Source organism: Lissotriton vulgaris, chromosome 11, assembly GCF_964263255.1.
Source record: "Lissotriton vulgaris chromosome 11, aLisVul1.2, whole genome shotgun sequence".
NCBI classification, from domain to species: domain Eukaryota; kingdom Metazoa; phylum Chordata; class Amphibia; order Caudata; family Salamandridae; genus Lissotriton; species Lissotriton vulgaris.
The window spans coordinates 260,679,649-260,701,641 of NC_141699.1; the positions used below are offsets into that span (position 1 = coordinate 260,679,649).

At 44.4% G+C, this 21,993-nt stretch overlaps 1 protein-coding gene across 1 annotated transcript in view; it reads right to left on the bottom strand.

Moving 5' to 3' along the window:
- Positions 1–21,993, bottom strand: part of LOC147679625 (SEC14-like protein 2) — a 269,075-nt gene that overhangs the window by 122,168 nt on the left and 124,914 nt on the right. Inside the window, exons 6-7 of the mRNA XM_086943202.1 lie at positions 18,683–18,778; positions 1,000–1,060 (exon numbers count right to left, since the gene is read on the bottom strand). Of these exons, the coding sequence (XP_086799328.1) occupies positions 1,000–1,060; positions 18,683–18,778 (157 nt within the window). The remainder of the gene's footprint in view (positions 1–999; positions 1,061–18,682; positions 18,779–21,993) is intronic.

Sequence of the window (21,993 nt, forward strand, 5' to 3'; positions counted from 1 at the left end):
TGCTGAGCATGGCTCCTGTTTAGGGACACCGCGCTCCGTTTCAATTTTATTTTTAAAGTTTGATGGGTTTTTTTCATTTTAAATTTACTCCCTCTTCAGGGACACCGCGCTCAGTTTTATTATTATTTTTTTTTTAAACTTTACTACTGAGCGCGGCGTCATCCCCAGGGACACCGCGCTTGGTTTCAATAATATATATTTTTTTAATTTACTACTGAGCGCAGTGCCCAATTCAGGGACACCACGCTCGGTTTAATTTATTTTTCTAACTTTACTACTGAGCGGGGCGCCTGCTTCAAGGACACCGCGCTCTGCAATGGGTATTGCATTTGTGGGTCTTTGGACTGTTGGCATTGTAAATGACAATACCTTTTATTTTTTTATGAAAGGCATTGCCATTTACAGTACAAATGGCTCAAAGGCTCACGACTGTGAGACCTATTGCATTGTAAATGCATGTTTTACTTAACTTTCCTTTCAACTTGTTTTCAAACTATGTCATTTTACGTCCAAAGGAAGTATGTAATAGCCACCTTTAAGTTGCCACTCCAGTCCTGGGCTAACGCTGCGTGACAGCTATGTCCAAAGAAGACCTTTTAGCTATTTCAGACACCTTCAATGGTTGCTCTGTTTTCTTTTTCTATTTTTGCACAGGACCCAGCATTTCACAAATAATTACAGTACTAAATACGTTTCAATATTTGTTGGTGAGAAAGTACTTCACTCTCCCAGTTACAGCTAAGCAGTTCTGATACCATTGCTGCTGGTGAGAATTAACTCTACAGACTTTGTGATATGTACTTAGAGGAGTCATTCTGCTCTTTCACTGAAAATATCCAATGGGCGGAGCCTTGTAGCAGTAGGGGAAGGTGTGCACAGTGTGTGTTGTTTCTGATGATCCATAGCCTGTGTGTCCATTTGCTAGTGCGCGTTTGGGTGTGTGCATGTGTTGTGTGCACAGCGGAGTAACCTAGCACCTGCAGCAGGATGTGGTCTTACCTTTGATAATGAAGAAGAACTTTAGAAACTCTGGATAGTTATCTTCAAACATAGTCATTATCTGTGGAGACAGCAAAAGGGGTTATACAGCTTTACTGCAGATCTCTCAGAACCTAGCTTCAGGCCATGCCACAATAACAGTCAATAAGAACATCAAACGCAGAGCTAGACTTGCAGAACGTCCTTAATAGTGGCATCCTTAAGTCACAGGGACTCTGCTTCAGGGGAGTTTCTCCTCACAGGTGCATACAGGTGCATACGTGTTCTCAATGTGTCAGTTGCAGCCAGACAGTCATGATCTGCATTTCTCCAAGAGAGTCTGTTTAAGATTTATAGGCAGTCACTCTTTGAGTTTTTAACACCATCACTCTGCAGCATAAAATAGCCAACCTTTAACTTTGTTGAGTAGAAAGCCATTGGCATAAAGAGTAAAGAGAAGAAAATAAGGTCAAAATCAAAGCTGAAATGCTAAAATATAAACTAATACTTCTCAAATAAAATCTTTCTACTATTCTAGCAAAATCACTGAAGCTCCAGACAAGCAGAAGGAGATCTTTGAGATACTGAATGAACTATCGACCTAAAAATGAGTTACAAAGTTTAGAGACACCAGAAAAGTTTTGCGACTCTCTAATTACCTTCTTTATAAACAAGATTGAGTTGATTATAATTCAGTACAAATCAAAAGAGATGTAAAGACCTGGTTGTTTTAATAAAAAACCTTCACGGAGTGACTACAGCTCCAGTGCCTCAAGACCCCCATGGGTGATTTGTTGCGCTCTACAAATGATTGATTAAAGAAGAGCCTCGTGACTAACTCTATGGGCTTACAGATCTCGGTTGAAGATTAGAACCCTCATTGCCTTTCTTCTTTTGACCTTTTAGATGGGAGCTACTTACAACACCTGATGGCAATTATGAGGACCATAGCCTCGGCAATAGCACTACCACTTTTAAAACTATTGAACAAATCCCTAATGCAAGTCTCAGTACCTAAAACATTTAAAAATTCAATGGTCATTCCATAATTTAAAAAGCATGGAAACAACTTGAAGGTTTTAAAAAAACTACTGCTCCATTTTCTGCTCCCATCTCAATCCAAAATAATCAAAGTATACGTACCCCAGGCATTATGTAACCTCCTTTAAAAATCTAAATTCCTCGATCCACTACAAGCAGGATTCCGTCCTGATCACAGCTCCAAATCTGTGATTCTATCTGTATTAGATGACTTTTGGCATGGCAGTGATAGCAGCTAGGTCTTTGCTCTAGTGTTTTGGGATTTGACTGCAGCCCTTGATATGGCCAACCATAAGATCTTGCTCGATCAATTAGAGGTAGCAGGACTTAGTGGGACTGCCTTGCACTGGATGAATACCTTCTTGGAAGTACTGGAAATTGTGGTTCAGCTGGGACCTTTTACCACAATCTCAACACATGCATCTTATGAAGTCCATCAGGGATCCTCTTTATCCACACTTTTATTTAATGTGTATGCCAGAGTTGGGACCATGACAAATGCCCGTACCAATCCTTCCGGCAATAATAAAGCCTCCTTATCAGATTTCCTATTGGCGAGGAAATTCTCCTTAGTCCATGCTATATCAGATTTTCGACTAGGTTCAAGGGCTGTAAACAACTCTGACCACCCAAGAGCCTGAAAAACCTTTTGCACATACTTCAGCCAGGCAATATTTGTCCTACAACCCATACAAGTAACCTACCTTTGCACCAGCACTTTCTGGTGGATACTCTATCTAACCAAATATTCCTCCCCTTTTGAATATTCCATAGGTGTCAAACTGGATCCGGTGGAGTTGTGCGGCTCGGTGCTGACTCTGAAACGCATATAGGTGCCACTCGTATGCATTTACATCATTTGCTTTCCAGGCTGTTCGCACATCCACACACAAAACCCAACAGCAAAGTGGGTTTGACCAGTGCGCAGATATCTATCTTTGGCACCTTTTTAAGTGGAAAAGAACTCCGTTAACAGAACAGGGAGGGGTAAGTGGGGAATCTGCAATTAGATTGAGTATTTACCAGAAAGAGCATTACTGAAGGTAAGTAACTTGTTCTTCTGATAGATACTTCTAACCACAGATTCCTTACTTAACTTTTAAACAGATACCAAAGCAGTACCTTCTAGGGGGTGGGTTTGTGAAGTGGCTGAAACTAAAACTTCCTAGAGGATGGAGTGGACAAAAATGTCCATCTCGACCAACCTGGCTGTACAGACAGTAGTGCTTTGTGAAAGCATGGGATGACACCCACATAGCAGCCTAGCAAATATCTAGAACAGGTTCTCTCAGTGCCAGTGAAATGGTAGCAGCCTTGAATCTGGTAAAATAAGCCTACAAACTTCCTGGGGATATTTCTTGGCGAATGCATAGCTGATTTTAATGTAGAGAATGATCTACTGAGAGATGGTTCTCTTCTGCACTGCGCTGCCTTTTTTAGCTCGAGCGAATCCCACAAAAAATGGATCATCTGCACAGTGTTCCCTGGTACGATGAATGTAAAAGCTAAAAGCCCATTTACTTACTATCCAGCAATTGAGTCTCTTTTCCTCCTACTTAGATGGAGCGGAGAATACCAGCATGGTGATGTTTGCCCTATGTGAAAACTAGTCACCACTGTCGGAAGAAAGGAAGCTCAGGTTCTCAGGACTAGCTTGTCCAGGCTTTAAGTAGTGTATGACAGGTTGACAGAGAGAGCTTGCAGCTCACTCACCCGTCGTGCTGATGTTGTGGCAATCAGGAACACTGTCTTGAGGGTGAGAAGACGTAATGGGCCGCTGTGCAGTAGTTCAAATGGAGTACACATCAAAATGTGAGGACCAAGTTAGGGTCCTACTGAGGCATGATAAAGGGAGAGAGTGGAAACAAATTCTGCAAACCTTTAACCCTGTGAACGTATCACAAGTGATTTCAACAAAAGGCTGATCCAGTCACCGCAAAAAGGCCGAAATAGCCAACAGATACCCTTTAACTGTGCCCAAATCTAGTCCTTGCTGGGCTATGAACAACACAAACAGCAACACTTTGGATAACGAGGCCAGTCAGTCAGTCTGTTGAATACCTCACCTCACTACAAACTTGTCCCATCGGCAGGCATTTTCTGATTTTGTTGAGGGTTGTCTGCCTGCCAATATGACATCTTCAACCTCAGGAGGGGGAATTTAGGGGCTGTCAGTGGTTGCCACTTAATCTCCAAGTATAGAGGTGAAGATTGCAAAGGCCTAGGTGCAGGTGCAGGCCTCTGCCTTGCTACTGTGACATAAGATACTTACCGAGGTAGTAGCCTGCTTAATGGACAGATGCTCATGCCTAGAGTTCCGGATACCACACCGTCTGTGCCCAATCTGGTGCCACTAGGACTTGGGCCCAGTGGTTCCTGATTTTCACATTTCTGGTAAGAAGTATCAACAGAAAGGCATACAGGAGTCCTGAATCCCACTTCAGGCGGAACACATCTCAAAGAGTGTGAGAGAGATGCCTTGGAAATTTCAATGTGCAAAAGTGCTGACATGGCATTTATGAAAAGATTGAGGCAAGGTTCCCCCCAGTTGCAGAAGAGACGTTACGCCATCTCTGCATGCAGCTGCCATTTGTAATCAGAGGGGCATTGTGATTGAGTACATCCTACCTGGCATTTTAAAGATCCAACCTGGTGGTGTACCACAAAGAAAATAGATGTAGTGCTTCCCGGCACAAGGTCAATGACCACGCCCTGCCCTGTTTGATGGAATACCACATGGCAGTGCTGTTGTCTGTGAGCATCTGCACCAGCCTCCCTTTGATGATTGGTAGGAAGGCATTCAATGCCAAGCAGAGGACCCACAGCTCCAGTAGGTCGATATAGAGCTTGGACTCCACCAGAAACCCGCTGCCTCTGATCTTCACCTCTCCCGAGTGGCCTCCACAACCCAGAAGCGATGCATCTGTCACCACTGCTAGCTCTGGGTGGGGTACAGTAAGGGATCTGTCGCTAACCAACTCACAGTCCAGCGACCGTCACAGCAGATCTTTTGCAGTCTCCTCCAAAATCTGGTTGTGATTAGAGGATGCTCTAATGCTATGCCCACTGGGACTTCAGATCTCACTGCAGAGGCCGCATATGCCTCCTGGTGTACTTGACCAACAGGATGCAGGAGGAATTCAGTCCCAGCAGCCTCTGAGATGCAGGACAGAGGTTAAAATATTGGTATATTAGATGGAAGGTTCTGGACTCTTCATTCCAATGGAGAATCGGCGTGTCTGTTAAGGAGTCAGGGGTGACTTTGACATGTTTATAGTGAACGCCAATGAAATGATGAGGTTCGTGGTGGTAGAGGTAGGTGACTAATACATGTGGCGAGCCCTCCTTTTTTCAGCTCTCCTAAGTCGTGGTAGGGCTAAGACTAAAACCCTGATCTCAGACGGTGTGCTGCAACCACCACCATCACTTTAGTGAACGCTTATGGGGCATTTGTAAGGCCAAAAGGGAGCCCAACAAACTGAACATGCTCCTGCCCACCATAAACCACTGATGGCGCTTGTGGGCCTGCAGGATAGCAATATAGAAATAAGTGTCCTATAGTCAATCTCTAAGGTCGAGGGGCAGACAAGGCCTGAGCCAGGGTGAGCATCTTGAAATTGTCCTTCGCAGGAAGTTGTTTAGGGAGGCAAAGTTTAAGATTGGACTAAGGCCTCAGTCGTCCTTGGGTACCAAATAGTAGCTGGAGAAACAACAAAAGCCTACTTCTGATGCCAGCACCCTCTCAATGGCTCCATTGGCCAGAAGGGGCTGCACTTCTTGCTGCAAGAGGGATGGATGGTCCTTTGTCAGACATTCTGAGCCTGGTTGAAGGTATAAAGGGGTTATCAGAAATGGTAGGGTGTAACCCCGCTGGATTATCTCTAGGAACCACTTGCCCAATGGTTTTGCATGCCCCGGCAGAAAATGTCAGATTCTTCCTCCGACATGGTCGCTGTGTGCCTTGATGGGCAGATGAAGGAGGTTTTAAGGCTGCAGCAACAGGTGGGGCAGAAGACTACTGCACACTTCCCCTGTTGTCCACGGGGCCTGCTGTTACTGCGACATCAGCCACAAAAAGGCTGAAGGGTTTTCTGGGCAAGTTGAACTTGATGGAGATATTGGAAGCCACTAACAGGATCCATGGAGGGGGAAAAAATATTGGTGCAGCAGACATATCGGGGTGAACAGGCCCAAGGAGAGTGCTGTGGCTCTACTATCCTGAAAGTGCTCAAGGGACAAGTCTGCCATCTCACCAAACACACAAGAGCAATCAAAAGGCAAGTCCATTAATGTGGACTGTACATCACTTTAGAAGCCAGTGGACCTCATCCAGGCGTGCCTCCTGAGAGCAACACTGATGCCAATTGCCCTGCCTATGCAATCTGTGGTGTCCAAGACATAGCACATGGTAACTTTTACTGCATCGCCGCCATCCTGAATAATCTATATAAAGACAGTATGCAAGTTGCCGGGAACAACCAATAGAAATGTCCAACAGAGTCCCAAAGGGTGTAAATATAATGCCCTAAGGGGTAGCTGACATTAAAGGAAAGTAGTACCAAAACTGGTTGATGAAAACATGCGCCTCCCAAGGGTTTCAATACACTTGGATTTCCTTGCTCATTGAGTCTTGCACAACTATCCTCTCAGTCATGGGATGCTGAGTTAAAACATTTGTGCTATCTGCATGTTTGCCGCTGGTCCAGAACAGAGTTTTTCCCTAGTTCTGAGAAGAGTATCTGTGAGCGCTTCATCAAAAGGAAGTACAGGCTCAGTATTTGACTGCACAGGTTGAAGGCCCTCAGTGAGGACATTAATTTTAACCTCCATATTGGTAACTGGAGGTGGAAATCCTCTGCACCCCCTTTGCATGACTATGGCTAAGGAAGCATTTCTTCCATGGCAGAGCCCGAGGCAAAGTATGCCCAGTGTCGGGCAAGGTGTCCAGTACGCTAGCACCATGAAGGTTCCTATACCAATTGTCATCGGAGTATGACTGGGCAAATTCATCCTCAGCCTCATATGCATCGTTGTTAGTGGCCGTTCCAAATAAATCTGAAGGGTTTGGTCCCTACCTTGAGACAGGGGCGAAATATCAGAATCTGATGAGTTGCCGGCTGCGGCCCATAGGAATCAGGGCATAGTGTCAATTGAAGTCCAAGCTGTGCCAACTGAGTCAAAAAGTACAACAGGTTGAGCTTCGTTGCCCAATGTTGACATCCACAACTATTCTCTAGGGTCTGGCATGGGTGAAGGCGCTGGGGTCGGAGTCGGCAGCAAAGCCAAGGCCGAGTCCGTAGCAGGTCCAGCCAGCACAGTGGTTGGACCTGCCGATGGAGTCCCAGGTTAAGGCCCTCACAGATCTGTTGAGGCTGGAGGCCTGCCAGACCGAGCCGGTAATATGTGCTGCAGTATGGTTCCACAGAATATTGTGATTTGCTGCAGCCTTGCAGATAACCCTGAAAATTCAGATTCCCTCAGGACAAAGATTTAGCACCTGCTCTGATTTAAAGGCGCCCTAAAACATAATGATCACATCACCAGGCTCGGTCCACTAGGCAGACCAGGAGCAACGTGGCCGGTTCTAGCCAGCTACACACCACATCCAGACATCGAAAAAATGTCAGACCGGGAACTTTTAGCCCAGCTAAAAGTACTAATTAAAATACATAGACAATTAGTCCAATATGTAATGCGGACTTCAACAGTCCAACCAGCTATTAACAGTCCACAGCTGACCCCTCATCAGGTAAACACAAACAAAATTACACCACAGAACATACAATCATGTCTTGGTAAAACACCCGCAAAACGGGAACAAATTCCATTCTGGCTAGCACAAAAGATAACTCAAATAGAGGCAGTATTTCCGGATACTACCCCTAGTGAGAAACACAGAAGTCTTACTATCTGCCTTCCAATGGGGATCGCACCACATGTGGAGGATTGTGACACTTGGGGCACAGTCTTTGCTTCCATTTACACAAAAACACACGGTGTTCCGTCCATGGCGGTAATACCAGATGTACTGAGACAGATTCAAAATGAATACGGTCCAGAACCTGCTTTAACTCTTGGTATGAAATTACTGAAAGACTTCAAGCAGGTCTCGGCTATATTATTAGCCAACATAAAAGGAGAAGCAGCATCTGTGGCGATCCGCCATAAATTGAAATAAACAGATATAACAGCCCAACCAATTGAACTTGCCAGAATCATAGAAAAATCCTATGAAGAACTAGGTAGAGATAGTTTGGGTGGGAAACCGGTAAAACCCCAACTAACTGAAAATCCTGAAAAGATATTTATTAAAAATAATCTAAACACTCCAAAAAAGAGTTGGGATGGAAATAAACAATCCACTCCAAAAGAAAAAAGATTCCAGTCCAGAGTAAGGTCTCCTTGGCGGAGAGAAAGATCTCCAAGGACATAAGTCTCCCCAGAGGGAGCCCTCTGAAAAAAGATACAACCTTAGAAATAGGGATAATTTGAAAAAACCTGATAGATATCAAGATATTGATACACGTCCCTCTCGATCTTTTCAGACTTCCTCGCAGAAATCGGAAAGAAGAGGACGGTCAGAACACAGGGAAGAGCACGTCAAGTCCAAAGACAAGGAACCTGCTCAAAATAAAAAATTACAATTTCCAAGAAAGAAGGTAGCCAGTATTAACATAATCAAACATGCCGAGGATACTGAGGACACAGCTGAAAAACGGAGAGTGGGCTCAGACAATGCTAGACAGCGCAGCAAAAGTGACAATAGCTCGCAAGATCCTGATGAATCATCTGGAGACAGTGGACACGAATGAATACATTCAGGTGGAAACTGCAGATACCAGAGTTAGCAAACCTCATAAAATATACGAAATAACATTGCGTATAGAGGGAGATAAGACTAGGAAAGTAAGGGGTCTGTTTTGGGATAACCTTTCAAAAGGCTATGACATCCTATTAGCTGAGAAAGACTGGCCACCAGAGTTTGTCAGGGAGTGCCCTCATGGCGAAGAAATGATTATGCCTGCCTTCTCAAATCATATTCCAATACATAGAAAATACGCATATGCAAGAAAATGGGCAGTAGCTCAAGCTCCTGCATTATATAAAAATCATGTAGGATGGGATGAGGACTCCCCTCCTCACAAAATCCAGTTAAAATGTCAACCAACTGCACAAAGGCAGTACCCAATGAAGCAAGATGCTAAAAAACAAGTCAGGGAGATCTTAGATCAACTTGAATGCCAAGGGGTGATCGAAACATGCACCTCTCAAATGAACAATCCTTTGTTTCCTGTCTCCAAGCCAGACGATTCATATCGTCTAGTCTTGGACTACAGACACCTTAAATCATGTTGCAAAACATTTGCAGTACAAAACTCACACAGTGCAGCACTAATGAATAACATCGTTCGCAAAAAATACAAAACAACATTAGACATCTCTAATGGATTCTTTTGTCAAAACATTGCACCTGAAAGCAGGTATTTAACCGCTTTCTCAATAATGGGGTCACAGAAATTTCTGTCGACTCCCACAGGGATTCAAGAATAACCCAGGATTATTCTCAGCAAGGGTAACAGAGTTACTACAAATATATGATGATGAGGCATTATCTTTTGTCGATGACATCTATCTCACAGATGATGACATGGATACTCACTTGAAAAGAGTGAACACCATAATACTTGGGTTCGCAGCAAAGGGTTACAAATTCAACTTTAAAAAGTCACGAATTGCCCACCTAACTGTCCTGTTTTTTGGATATGAAATATCAAGTGAAGGCAAAAGCCTAGCAGACAACTTCTTAGAGAAGTGCGCTGTACTCCAAGCACCAAAAACGCTGAAGAACTTACAATCAATACTAGGTTTCCTGAATTTCGGAAGAACTTACATTCTAAATTATGCAGAGAGGGTTAAACCTCTCTATGAATTAATAAAACCTGATTTTAAATCAATCAATTGGACTCAGAAACACACAGAAATTTTGAGATCATTGCAAACAGACATGTTAGCTAAAACAAAATTACAAACTCGCGACAACACACGCAACCTTGTAATCCGAGTCATCCCAGGAAGATGCGGATTCACGTACCTGACCTCTGATGAGGGAGAAACGGTACCAATAGCTTACAAATCACATTTGTACACACAAGCTGAAAAAACATTCAGTCTTACAGAAAATATTGTAAATGCGGTCAAAATTGCTGTAGCAAAAGAAAGAGCCCAAGCCCAAGGCAAAAGAATAACTGTTTATACAGCAGAATCAGCCCTTGAGGCGTTATTAAGCCCAGTTAATCTAAAAACAGTGGCATTAGATCCAAAATGGATACAGTGGGAAAATTCTCTTGCTGCAGAAGACGTGAAATACTATTTTGACCCGAACATGAAAAAACGGAAAGATCTAAAATATAAAGAAGAATATCCTCTGCCAATCGAAATTCTGCCTCTCCAACAGTACTCTTGTGTAATCTATATGGACAGATTTGCACAACATTACGATGTGGATAATAAATCCTACAATGCAGCGTGCGCGATTGTTAAAGGTCGCTGGGGCTGTGGTAAATTCAGACCAAAAATAACAAAAACTGAATCACTAAGAAACTGTTCGGCTCAGCGAGCTGAAATCAGATCTTTAAAGATGGCGCTTGAAAATGCCGATCGTGAATTCCCAACACTAATAGTGTGCGATTTGCATTTCTGCGTCAAATCTTACAATAATGACTTGCAGAACTGGGTTCAAAACGATTACAAAGATGACACAGGTGCCACAATAAAGCATAAGAAGCTTTGGGAACAGGTAGTTCTTTTGCAGAAAGAACTACGAAAGACTCACGTGATACATACACTGAGTCATCAACGGGATGGCGTTCACGTTGCAGGGAATTCATTGGCTAATACAGCCACAGCGGAAGCAACTCAACCGGCTTCCGTAGCCACAAAAAAGCGTTCAGAAAAATACATAGACGGGAAACCATGGTGGCGGTAAAAACGTCTTCAAAAGGCGACTGTGCAGCATTACCCGTGAACTATCCACTCAATTATACATACATAATTGATGCAAACTCCGTTCCTTTTGCTCAAATCCCTGGAGTGGGGAATAGAGTAATTCCAAACACGAACAAGGAGAATATTCTTGATAGCGGACGCACACATGGGATTGGGTCTAAGGCACCAAGAGATCAAAGAATCTCTGAAAGAATTACAATCAGAATACTGGTGGCCGGGGATGAGCCTGCAACATTACAAATTTGCAAAGAGCTGTCCAAACTGCAACAGAGATCGCAGTAGCGAACCGACCGGAGTATTGCCATGGCCATTCTTGTAGTTAGCATAAGTAAAATCCAGCGTCCAATTAATTTCTTTTTAAGACTAGATTCACTTAAAAATACAGACCTCAGCGCTCGGCTGACTCCAGAACTGTTATAAAAGATTTGCGAGTCTTTATCGGCACATACACAATTGGCATGCTAAATTCTGACCAGGGTCCTGCTTTTAGCTCTCGAGCTTATAAGGAGGCCATGACCAGCATGGGCATTGCATTGCGGTACTCTTGTCCCTTCCATCCTGAGGGAAATGGGATTGTGGAAAGAAAAAACCGGGACATAAAGCAATCTATAACGGCGAGGGTATTAGTTTCGGGTGATGGGTGGGTCCAACATTTAACAAGTGTCCAGCGTAGTCTTAATAATCTGCCAAGAAATTCTCTAAAAGGTTTCAGCCTGTACGAACTATTGTTCGGTACTAAAATGCATATTCAGGACTTAGATAGTCAGACTTCAGTGGTAGAAAGAAAATGCTTTGATATCAAAGATCGTTTGGCTGTTTTACAGGACTTAAATGAAACAAGAAAAGCCCTGAGCAACATAAAGTTAAAACAGCAGCCAGCAGCCACTGAAGATAAACCACCTGTCCCAGCAAGGCCTGTCTGGATTCCAAAGATTGGGGATCTGGTCAGAGAGAAGATCGCGGTGAAGAAGGAATTTGGGCCTTCTTACAGAAAAGCAGTACCTGTCTTAGCTGTCAGCGGAACAAGATCAGTTGTACTACCGCCCCTTGCTGGTAAAAAGGAGAACCGAGTTGTATCCATCGACCTGGTAAAACCACAATCATGTGGCCAATAATAAGTAGTAGGCCCAGTGGACTCCCAAGAAATAGCAGAATGCCAAAATTTGCTACAATCCAAGAGGTTCAAACTGAGAGACTAATCACATTTGATAAACATGCAGTGAATAAAAAAGGACTATGCAACCACGCCATGGAACTTGTGCCTCTTGAAACCCAAATTGAAACAGTCCATCAAGAAACACCTGTCTACAACGATGTAGCCTCAGACTATGCTAATGAAAGGAAAAATGAAAAAGCAAAGGAAAATTCGGAAGCAATTCCAATAATTGACAGAACTGCATCTGGCTACTTCATCAATTTCGATAACTTTTCTGAAGATCCAAGCGAACCTGAAGAAACGCCAGCAACAAACACCTTCAAAGACAAATTAACTGAACTCTTTCATCAACTAAAAGAAACCTATCTGATTTCTCCATGGATTGAATTTTGGATTGTGTTAGGTGTACTTTTCCTCCTGCTTTGGCTCATCGTGGTACTTTGTTTGGGAAAATTAATTGAGGGAAAATACAGTACAATGGACACAGCAAGTCAGAACATCAACTTGGTCCTAAAGCCACACAAGTCATCTCACATCGAGAAAAGAGAACTATCATCAGTGAATGTCACAGCCATTCCAATACCCGGCAGGGTAGCTTGGGACAAAATGGATTACGAAATCTATGGCCCGGTTGAACTCTTGAAATATCCACATCAGTTAAAGGTTTCATTAAGTGACTTTGTAAAACCAAGTACATTCTTTGATGATTGGGACTTTGAAAGCATAAATAATATGATGTCAGATTTAGTAATGTCAGCAAAATTTACAGAACATGATTACTTACAGGGTTCGTCGAATTATGAACAAATGTACTGTTACAATCACTTTGCACATTACTATTTACATAAATCTGCTCCAGCTAGAAATGTTTTTAAGTATAATCAATGGGAACATTGTGCAACTCCACCTAAAAGCAGTTCAAAAACCTTTTATGAGAAATTCCCATACTTCTCAGGGTTTAACACAAGTGATGCAGAAACGTTTTATTTTAAACTGTTAAATAAGACAGGGATAAAAACAATGTTGACAAATACTAAATTGATTTATTCTGAAACATTTTATGAAAAAATGATTACATTTGGTTTTGAATTCTGGAAAAACAACATTGAAACGAAAACCATCTGGGGTACAAAAAATTGGCAGGTCTAAGGTTTAGAAGCATTATTTAGAGCCTGCATGATCCCAGAACAAATAATATTCTTGAATGACACCATTCAACAGACTACTTGTCTTGGCCTAGCTAAGATTAAAGACTTAAACAAACCGTCTATTCCAAAGCCAATACCTGATGGTAATACCACCACAGATGTTGAGATAGACGTATCCAATATTTTACACCAAAACAGAACACATCCTGATTGGAAAACGTGGTTGATCTGGCCAACAGATACAAATAACTGTCAAGATAGATTCCTGAACAAAAAACAGGGGTTCAAAATGACCAGACCAGACCATAGATACTCCCAGAGACAACATCTAGGGATAGTAACAACATACAGTGTAGGGAAACTATGCCTTGAATGGCTACAGACATCCACACTGGCTGAAATTAAGCAACACTTGACTTTACTTAAAGACGGTGCTGACTTGCGTGATTTCATAATGGGACCACGCAAACAGCGTCAAAAACGTTTCATAGCGGCCGGTATATACGCTGCATACAACGAAGCTTGGAAAGTAACTCAAATTGAGACAGCAGAGAAAATACGAGAAATTGATCGTATTAATTTGGAAAAATCACTTTCTGTTGTGGACAATGGGTTAATGACTCTGTCCTCCAGAATATATTCACTGGACAGTATTGTATCATCTGCTATCGATATAATAGATCAGGACTTACTAATGTTACAACACGGTCAGTCCCAATTACGTTCTATTGTACAGCTCGGCTGGACGTTGCAAAATCTGCGTTCAGGCTACGTGCCATGGCGTTTGATAAACACAACGTCATTATTCTCTATCTTTAACCTTACTGATAAACAAATCAGTTTGGCACAAAAAGGAGCAGACTATATGATTCTGAGCATTGAAAAACTTGAGAGATTACCATTGACAATGTCAGAAAGACCTGTCATTGAATGGATAATACACGGAATAATTACAATTCCGATAACAACTTTCCAATTTAAATACTGCCAAGAGTATATACCAGCGGGCCAGTATGAAAGGTTGGGTAAAGGGTACATTAAGTAATCATGGAAATTGCCTTACACACACACATGTTATAGTGAAAATAAACAGAATGTATTTCTTAGTGGTAACAATTTTAAACAATCACTAAGCGGTATACTTCTGTGCCAAGGTATTAATTTGCATGGGGCATATGAGGGGACTTCAAATAACCTTTCATGTCACCAGCACGGCACACCTGCAACACAAATAGAGCCATTCTTTAGACGGGAGCTATATTCTAATAATGGACCACAGCTGTTGTGGCATGGTGCCAGGGAAATATATAACAAAACGGTTGGAGTAGGGTCTAAGGGGAGAACATGTTTATAGACCTGCTAGACAATCTACATACCCATATACCATGTGGAAACAAACAAACTGACTGTCAGCGGTCTGTAAAGTAAGAGGACTAAGTGTCTGAAAAGCAATGGATGTCACTATGTATAGGAAATGAATCCCATCAGCCCACCCAAATGGCGGAGCATCATCATCTGGGACTTTTCTGGATAGTCGTATGGATAGGGAGATACACTTGTTGGAATAGTGTGTTAATCTCCACTTCGCCGAGACCACCAGTGATGGATCCAACCATGGAATAACAGGGAGGGATAAAGTGGTGTGGGATATTTTAATTGCAGTGCGAGAAATATGTAAACAAAAAGTGAATAATTTAAAATTGGCTACCGTGACAGCAAGAGAAACTTTAATAAGGAGCAATCAAGGTGTCAACATTAAAACAAAGTGTACGGCAGTTTGAAAAAATAACTGTCCAGAGAAGATGGTCAACATGTTTCTGCCATTTAGTAGGGAAATTCCCTCCTGGCTTTCATCAGGACCTAATAGTACACTACTGCAAAAGACAAAAGAAAGTGCAAACAAAAGTATTTACACCAAGATACATGATACCGGATATCCAGTTGTACGTGGAAGGTCTCCTACGTCTCTTTGTCCGGTTCAAAATCTATTGGTTTCTTTCCCAATAATCCTTGTGAGTAAGCCTCACCTCACCTGGCCACTGCTCAGGATTTGGAGGCCCGCTCTCTCCGTCGGTACCTCTGGCCTCGTCCTAAGCCAATGGTGCCAGGGAAAGCCTATCTCGTAAGCGTTAGTTCCATGGTCACTTGCTGTATGCAAGTATTGTATCCAAACAGCACTCCAGATACGGAGGCGACGATTTGGCCTTCTTTGAATATCTCTTCTATTCGAATTGATACTTTAAGCAGAATGAAGTCTGTTCTTTTACAGACAACCGTGCCTTTAACGTCATCAAAAGAAACGTATGATCTTCTGGTTGCAAGGACAACGGTGGAGATACATACCCTTTTATCAACAAATTGCCCCGTGTATTTCGTAGAAATGCTAAGTCAAATCCTAAATATGTCTGATGCCAGTGGTATCCCACATATATTTACGGGACTGTTAACACCCTTCAAAACAGTTCTTGGCATTTTTCCCAATTTTGTCCATTCTGTCTTTGGCGGCCTACCACTACTTTTGGGACTCGTAGCAGGAATTTTATTTTTGATCCTTCTGCTCCGATATGGCAAGCCTAGTCGCAGACAAGACTCCAGCAACGATGGAAGAAACAATCCTAGCTATACGCTATCGGGACCGCATAACTAAAGTCCTTGGATTAGCCCGGCTAAGAGATCTGAATATGACCTGGTTTCTTCCATTCAGACCAATCTGGCAAAATTGCATCCTACCTGTGCTTCGATGTATGCTATGCGGAGAAGAATGTGTGTTGGATGTCTGTCTTACACTACCATCAGCAGTACCATTGGATACAGATACTTTGCTAAGTCCTATAACGGCTCATGCATCGTGTTGTCCCCAGCGGCTACCCATTCTGATGACGGCATTCGTTGAGACTTCACCACTACGATTAGGTGGCAGTGAAGTACGAGATGAGAGCAGCATCACCCAGGTACGACCTTCTGTGAGCATTGCTGATCCTGGCATCGATAATAGCAATCATTCTCACGACTGCACTGTTGCGGCACTTTCAAACTTGGTCGAACTTTCACCTGATGTCGTAGACCAATTTTTTGCGAGTTTGTCTGAAATGATGTTCTCCCCTGAACAGAAAGAATAACTTTTTAAGCAACGAGCACACAACGTTCCCCTGAACTCTGAATTCGGCCTTCAGCTTTGATAAACAAAAGCTACTGAAAACATTTGGAACTATTTTTTCCCCTGAAAGCGAAATTATTTTTTTTCAAACTTCCAAAATATTTACCTTTTTCTGGCACATGTACTCTGCTTAAAGTAGAACTATTCTTAAAGAACAGAGCTTCTATTTTTAGGAACTCTAGAGACAATATATTACCTCAGCCTCTAGCACATTTACAGCAACTGTATTTATATGTGATGGAATGGTCTCGACCTTCTTTTCTGTATTAAGAGCCATTTCATGTGTAATTTTCGCAAATCGTTCAGCTAATATATATAAGCATGTTTAACTGAATGATTACACTGCTTGAAAAGCGTACAGTACCAATAATCATTTTCGTGTATTTCGCATACACCATTTCAAATGCAAAAATGTATTTTGGGGTGGGTTGGAATACACATGCACCTTTGAATGTTTACTATTGCTTAGTTTTAGTAATGATGGACATTAGATCGTGGAGTGGGTATTGTGTTTTTATCTAGGAACCTAAATCAATATTGCTATTTTATGCCCTTGTACGGCTATAATCAATAATATCTCTATAATGGCATAAGAATCAGATCCATATTTAGTAAATAGCCCTTGTAGTCCAAAGCACGGCAAAGCTACTTCCTTGGATTCCTAGAGAGCACAACAAGTTCTTTCGACACACCAAACCTCCAGCAACCTGGGAAATCCCCATTTGCTTTTGTTTTGATTTGTCATTGAACTCCTGTGAACACTAAAGGAACAGTCAGTTCTTAGTGACATCTTTATTGACGTCTTATGTCCAAACCTTACGTCAAACTCGGCACCTTTCAGGTATAAATATACCAACATTGCCTTAAGCAAACACACGGTGGTGGTTTTGGAGCCGAGCAGCTATCTACTTGCCCGAGAGCCCAGCTGATGCGAGAGCCCACGGACGCTGCCCCTCCCTTTTGACGCACTGAGAGAGACGCTGTCTTTTCTCCTGCCGAGAAATCCAGCTCCGGTGTTCTCAGCCGCCTTCGCTGGCTGCTGGGATATCGAGTCCTGAAAGAGAGATACCAGACCTCCTGCATTCTATTACCCAGGTACGGAGCTGACTAAATCCTTAAAGAGAATTCTTGAGTCAGATTCTTGGCAAAACCAACTTAACTTAAACTGCTACTTACTTACTCCTTCCCACGTATTAGGCTTAGGTCAGGTACACCGGGGTAGGCGTATTTAGAAGCACCAGTTGAGTGAAGTAGTGTGGCTCACTGGTTAGAGGCGGCAGACCCGAGGACGGCCCGGGACCAGGGTTCGATTCCCGGCGCGGCAGGTTTCTGGACCAGGGTCAGCGGACTCGATAATTCTCTCGCCTCGGTGCCCACTCTGATCAGCGATCACACTCGGCAACTCTGGGCATTAGCTTGCCTCATCTTCACTAACGGCCCCACCAGACCGCCGGGGATGCCTGGTCTCACCCTGGAGATACCCATTAAGGGACCATCTCTCAGGGAAGCCAGGAAGGGTTTCGCAGCGGTCGAAGCGCCTTGGGACCCTACGGGTAAGTAGTGCGCTATATAAATGCCAATACATGATTAGTCAATGTATATATGTATGTATATATTTTATCTATTTTAAAGTATCTTATGGCTAAGAAACCATATCAATGCTTTTACAGTATTATTTCATAATACTCTTTTTACAGTACGCACTTTACTTTACATTAAGTATTGCAATTATGGCAATTCATTTCTCTTGCATGAGAAAGAAGACAGCTCAATAAATTACACCTTTTATTGAAAATGCCCGTCTCTCTTTTCTCTGCACTCTGGTGAAACGAAGTACGCACAATTGGAGTGAGTGAAATAGCTGTCTATTGTTTTCACACGACTCTAGAGATACACTCTTATTCTGAGGGAGCAAAGTTGTCATGTTATATGGTTGTCAGAAGCTAATCCCTTCATGTCTATCCAGGGAGGTTAAACTCCTCCTCGTTTATTTGAGAAAGTTTCTAGTTACCTCTGAGCTAGCTGGCAAACCTTAAGTCTAATATAGTCAGTAGAGACCTAGTCGACCTCAGTCCTACGTCTACACTGCTGAATATATTATTCCAATGCGCAGAGCCTATTGGGAATATTGGAACTACACTACAGCATCTTTTTACAGGTTTTCTGTGTATTTTCATCTTCCAGGCCTCTTCTCACCTCTCCGTAGGTCTCTATTGCTGGAATCCAGAGATGTTTCAGCCCCAGCCCCTCTAGGTCATAAATCATCACAAAGTCTTCATTCCGTTTACCGAACTGCAAGAGACAAATCACATGTCAAATTAGATAGGCTGTTTAGGAGCTTCAAGAGAAATTTAGAAGAGGCATACAAAATAATGTCACACTAAAACTGTCCAAATACAGGCTTCCACCAGGCACCATCCTGACACTTCCCTTGAGGGTGTGGAGATCCAAAAACCCTACATTAGGAAGACCACAAGAAGAGTGGAGCAACTGGAGACTCTAGGTACAAAGCTCTCCCAAACAACAATCCTTCACCAGACGAGGCATGCACCAGCAGAGGTAAAAAGAACATTCGAAGATCTTAGAAAGTTTAACACTCCACTGTGAATGAAAAAACAAGGAAAGATTTTGATCAATTGAATGGGGGATTCTTATGGTGTCAAGTACAAATCCTGCACAAAGGGCCTATGCATCCAAATTAGCAATAAGTACAGATATTCACGGTACACAGATAGGAGAAGAGAGATAATTAGGTCCTCAAAGCAGATGCCCCCAGAGGCTGGTGTATGGATTTGTAACACAGTGGGCAAAATGACACATTGCGACACTCTACGCACAAGGACAACTATTCTGCTTGCAGGAGGATTCTGAAACTCCTCTCCGAACGACAACGAAGTCTGCATCTTAGTTTTGTCTTAGTATATAACCAACGCCAGAGCTCAAGAAAACTTGGAGTACAGGGAGAGATAAAACCAGCAGCCAAATGCAGCTTCTTTTACCACATCACTTGTAAGGCATTGTCTGGAATATTGTCTAGTTTTGGAGTCTGTCTCACTAGAAGAGTAATGGTAGAATGGAACAGTCTAAAGATCTGCTACAAATGTTAAATAAATTGCCTAACTAGAGGGTCCTTTTAGGAAAGGCTCATTCTTTAATTTAAACAATTTTGTAAATTTTTTATCAAGTCTTTGATATTGCATTGCCTCTTGATGCAGACCGTACCTAATTGGGGAAAAAATATATATCTGAAACAAACAGGGTAGTATTAGATTCCTTACCTTAGAATATCCCGAGGCGCCAGACTGGATCCGGAAACTTTTGCGTAGCAGTACCCCTGCGCGTCGGTAGGCATCGTCTGCGGCTCCGCGTCCGTCATCAGCGTTGTTGGCGCCGGGATGATGTTGCCGGAGTACTTAGATGCCGCCCGCGCGCGCTGACGTCAGTTCTTCTTTTTTCCGCGCCAGCAAGCGCCGATCTAAAAAAAAGTGGTACCCTTAGTCAATTTTTGACTAAACTTTTTTGATCATTTTTGATCTTTCTTCGAAGTCGAACCACTCCGACGGTGCCGGTAGGGATGCCCGGGTTCAAGCCCTGTGTCGACTGCAGCTGACTGATGTCGGTAGCCGACCCCCATCGCCGGTGTCTACATTGCCTGGGGCCCGACCACGATGACAAGTCGTGCCCCGACTGCAGGGCCTTGACGTCGAAGGCTAGACGGGAATGGTCCCGTCAGTGCCTCAAGCTCCGGCAGTCGGCCCCGGTCCGGAAGGAGGTCGAGGGACCGGTCGCGGGGCCTGAGTCATCACAGCTGGGAGAGTCGACACCACTCCTCGGGCTCCAATTCCTCGGGTAAGAGGCACGAGAAGTCGAAGAGGCAACATCGCTCTTCTGACTCCCCCCGACGCACGCGCAACGGGGCCGGGGGTTCGGGCAACACCGCCCGCGCGGCTCCACCGGAGCCGCAGGCATCACAGCCTGCTCCATACTCGCCGGTCCCTGGGTACAACGTGACATCGGATGAGATCGATGCCTTCCTAATGGCCATGAGGCCGCTCCCTCCTCCGTCGGGTTCCGCGGTGCCTTCGAGCCCCGCGGTCCCAGCTGGGAGCCCAAGCGGGCCGGGCCCCACTGGATTCAGTTCCGGATCCGGGTCCTCGCCGGCGACGTCGTCCCCGGCCCCCCCTCGAACCAGTTCCAACGCCGGAGCGGCGGCGCTCAACACCGGCATTCGACGTCGAGAGAAGAATTTTTCTTCTATGATCCAGCCCCATCATTTGACCCGGAGTACCAGGAGATGGGTGGCGAGGCGGATTGGGAGAGGTCTGAGGACCTTCTGGCACGTGAGTGTCAGTCTTTTCAGGACTGGGCAGGTGAGCTAGGGGATGCCAATTGTTTGGATACTTCGACAGACACTGGTTTTGTCTCCTCTCCTACTGTGGCTACCGAGGAGGGGGCTGCCTATATTGTGGTGTTGACGCGGGCGGCCAAGGCCTTGGCCCTTGAACTCCCCGTCGCGGCCGTGAGGACTAACCTCCTCACTGAGGTCCTTAAACCCCAGGCAAGCTCATTCCCAACGGCTCCCCCCCGATCGGAAATCCAAGAGGTACGAACAGTATGGTAAGAAGATGTTCTCCTCACTGAGTTTGGGGTTGCGGTCAGTTAACACCTCATGCCTCTTGGGCAGTTATACCCACTCTCTGTGGGACATGGTGGCGGACGTGCTGCCACAATGTCGGAGGAGGCCCGGACTAAACTCGCCCAAGCCCTTGTGGAGGGTCGAGATGCGGCACTGTATTCCATCCGATGTGGGCTGGATACAATGGACTCGCTGGGCAGGGCGATAGCAACGACAGTGGCGATTCGTCGCCACGCCTGGCTGAGGTCCACCAACTTTTCGGCTGATGTCCAGAACACCCTTATGAACATGCCGTTTGATGGCAGTCGCCTCTTTGGTGACAAGGCAGACGATTGAGCGCTTTAAGGACTCCAGGGCTACAGCCAAGTCCTTGGGCCTGTTGGCCCGCGCCAGCAACCTGCTGCCTTTCGCTCCTTTCGTGGCCAAGGAAGGGGCGCCCCAACACGTCCTGCCAGCCATGGGCTGCAGACTAACATCCAGCGTGGTGGCGGACGTGGTAACCGCTGCGACGGTGCCTGGGGACAACAGCGAGGCCAGTGCACATCCACCCCCGCAGCATCCGCCTCAAAGCCCTCCTGGTACGTGCTTTCAGGCCCATGTGACGCCAGTGGGGGGCACGGTTCGCCATCACCTCCTCCACTGGCGCACTATCACGTCGGACAGGTGGGTGCTGCAAATCGTCCGAAGGGGCTACTCCCTCCCCTTCGAGACGACCCCTCCAGCCATCGTGTCGGGGGATCACTTAGATCGTCTGCGAGAGGAAGTTACGGTACTCTTGGCCAGGGGGGCCATTGAGCGCGTTCCTGGGCCAGAAGTAGGCTGTGGTTGCTACTCCCTCTATGCCCTATCTTGGACCTGCGGAACGTCAACG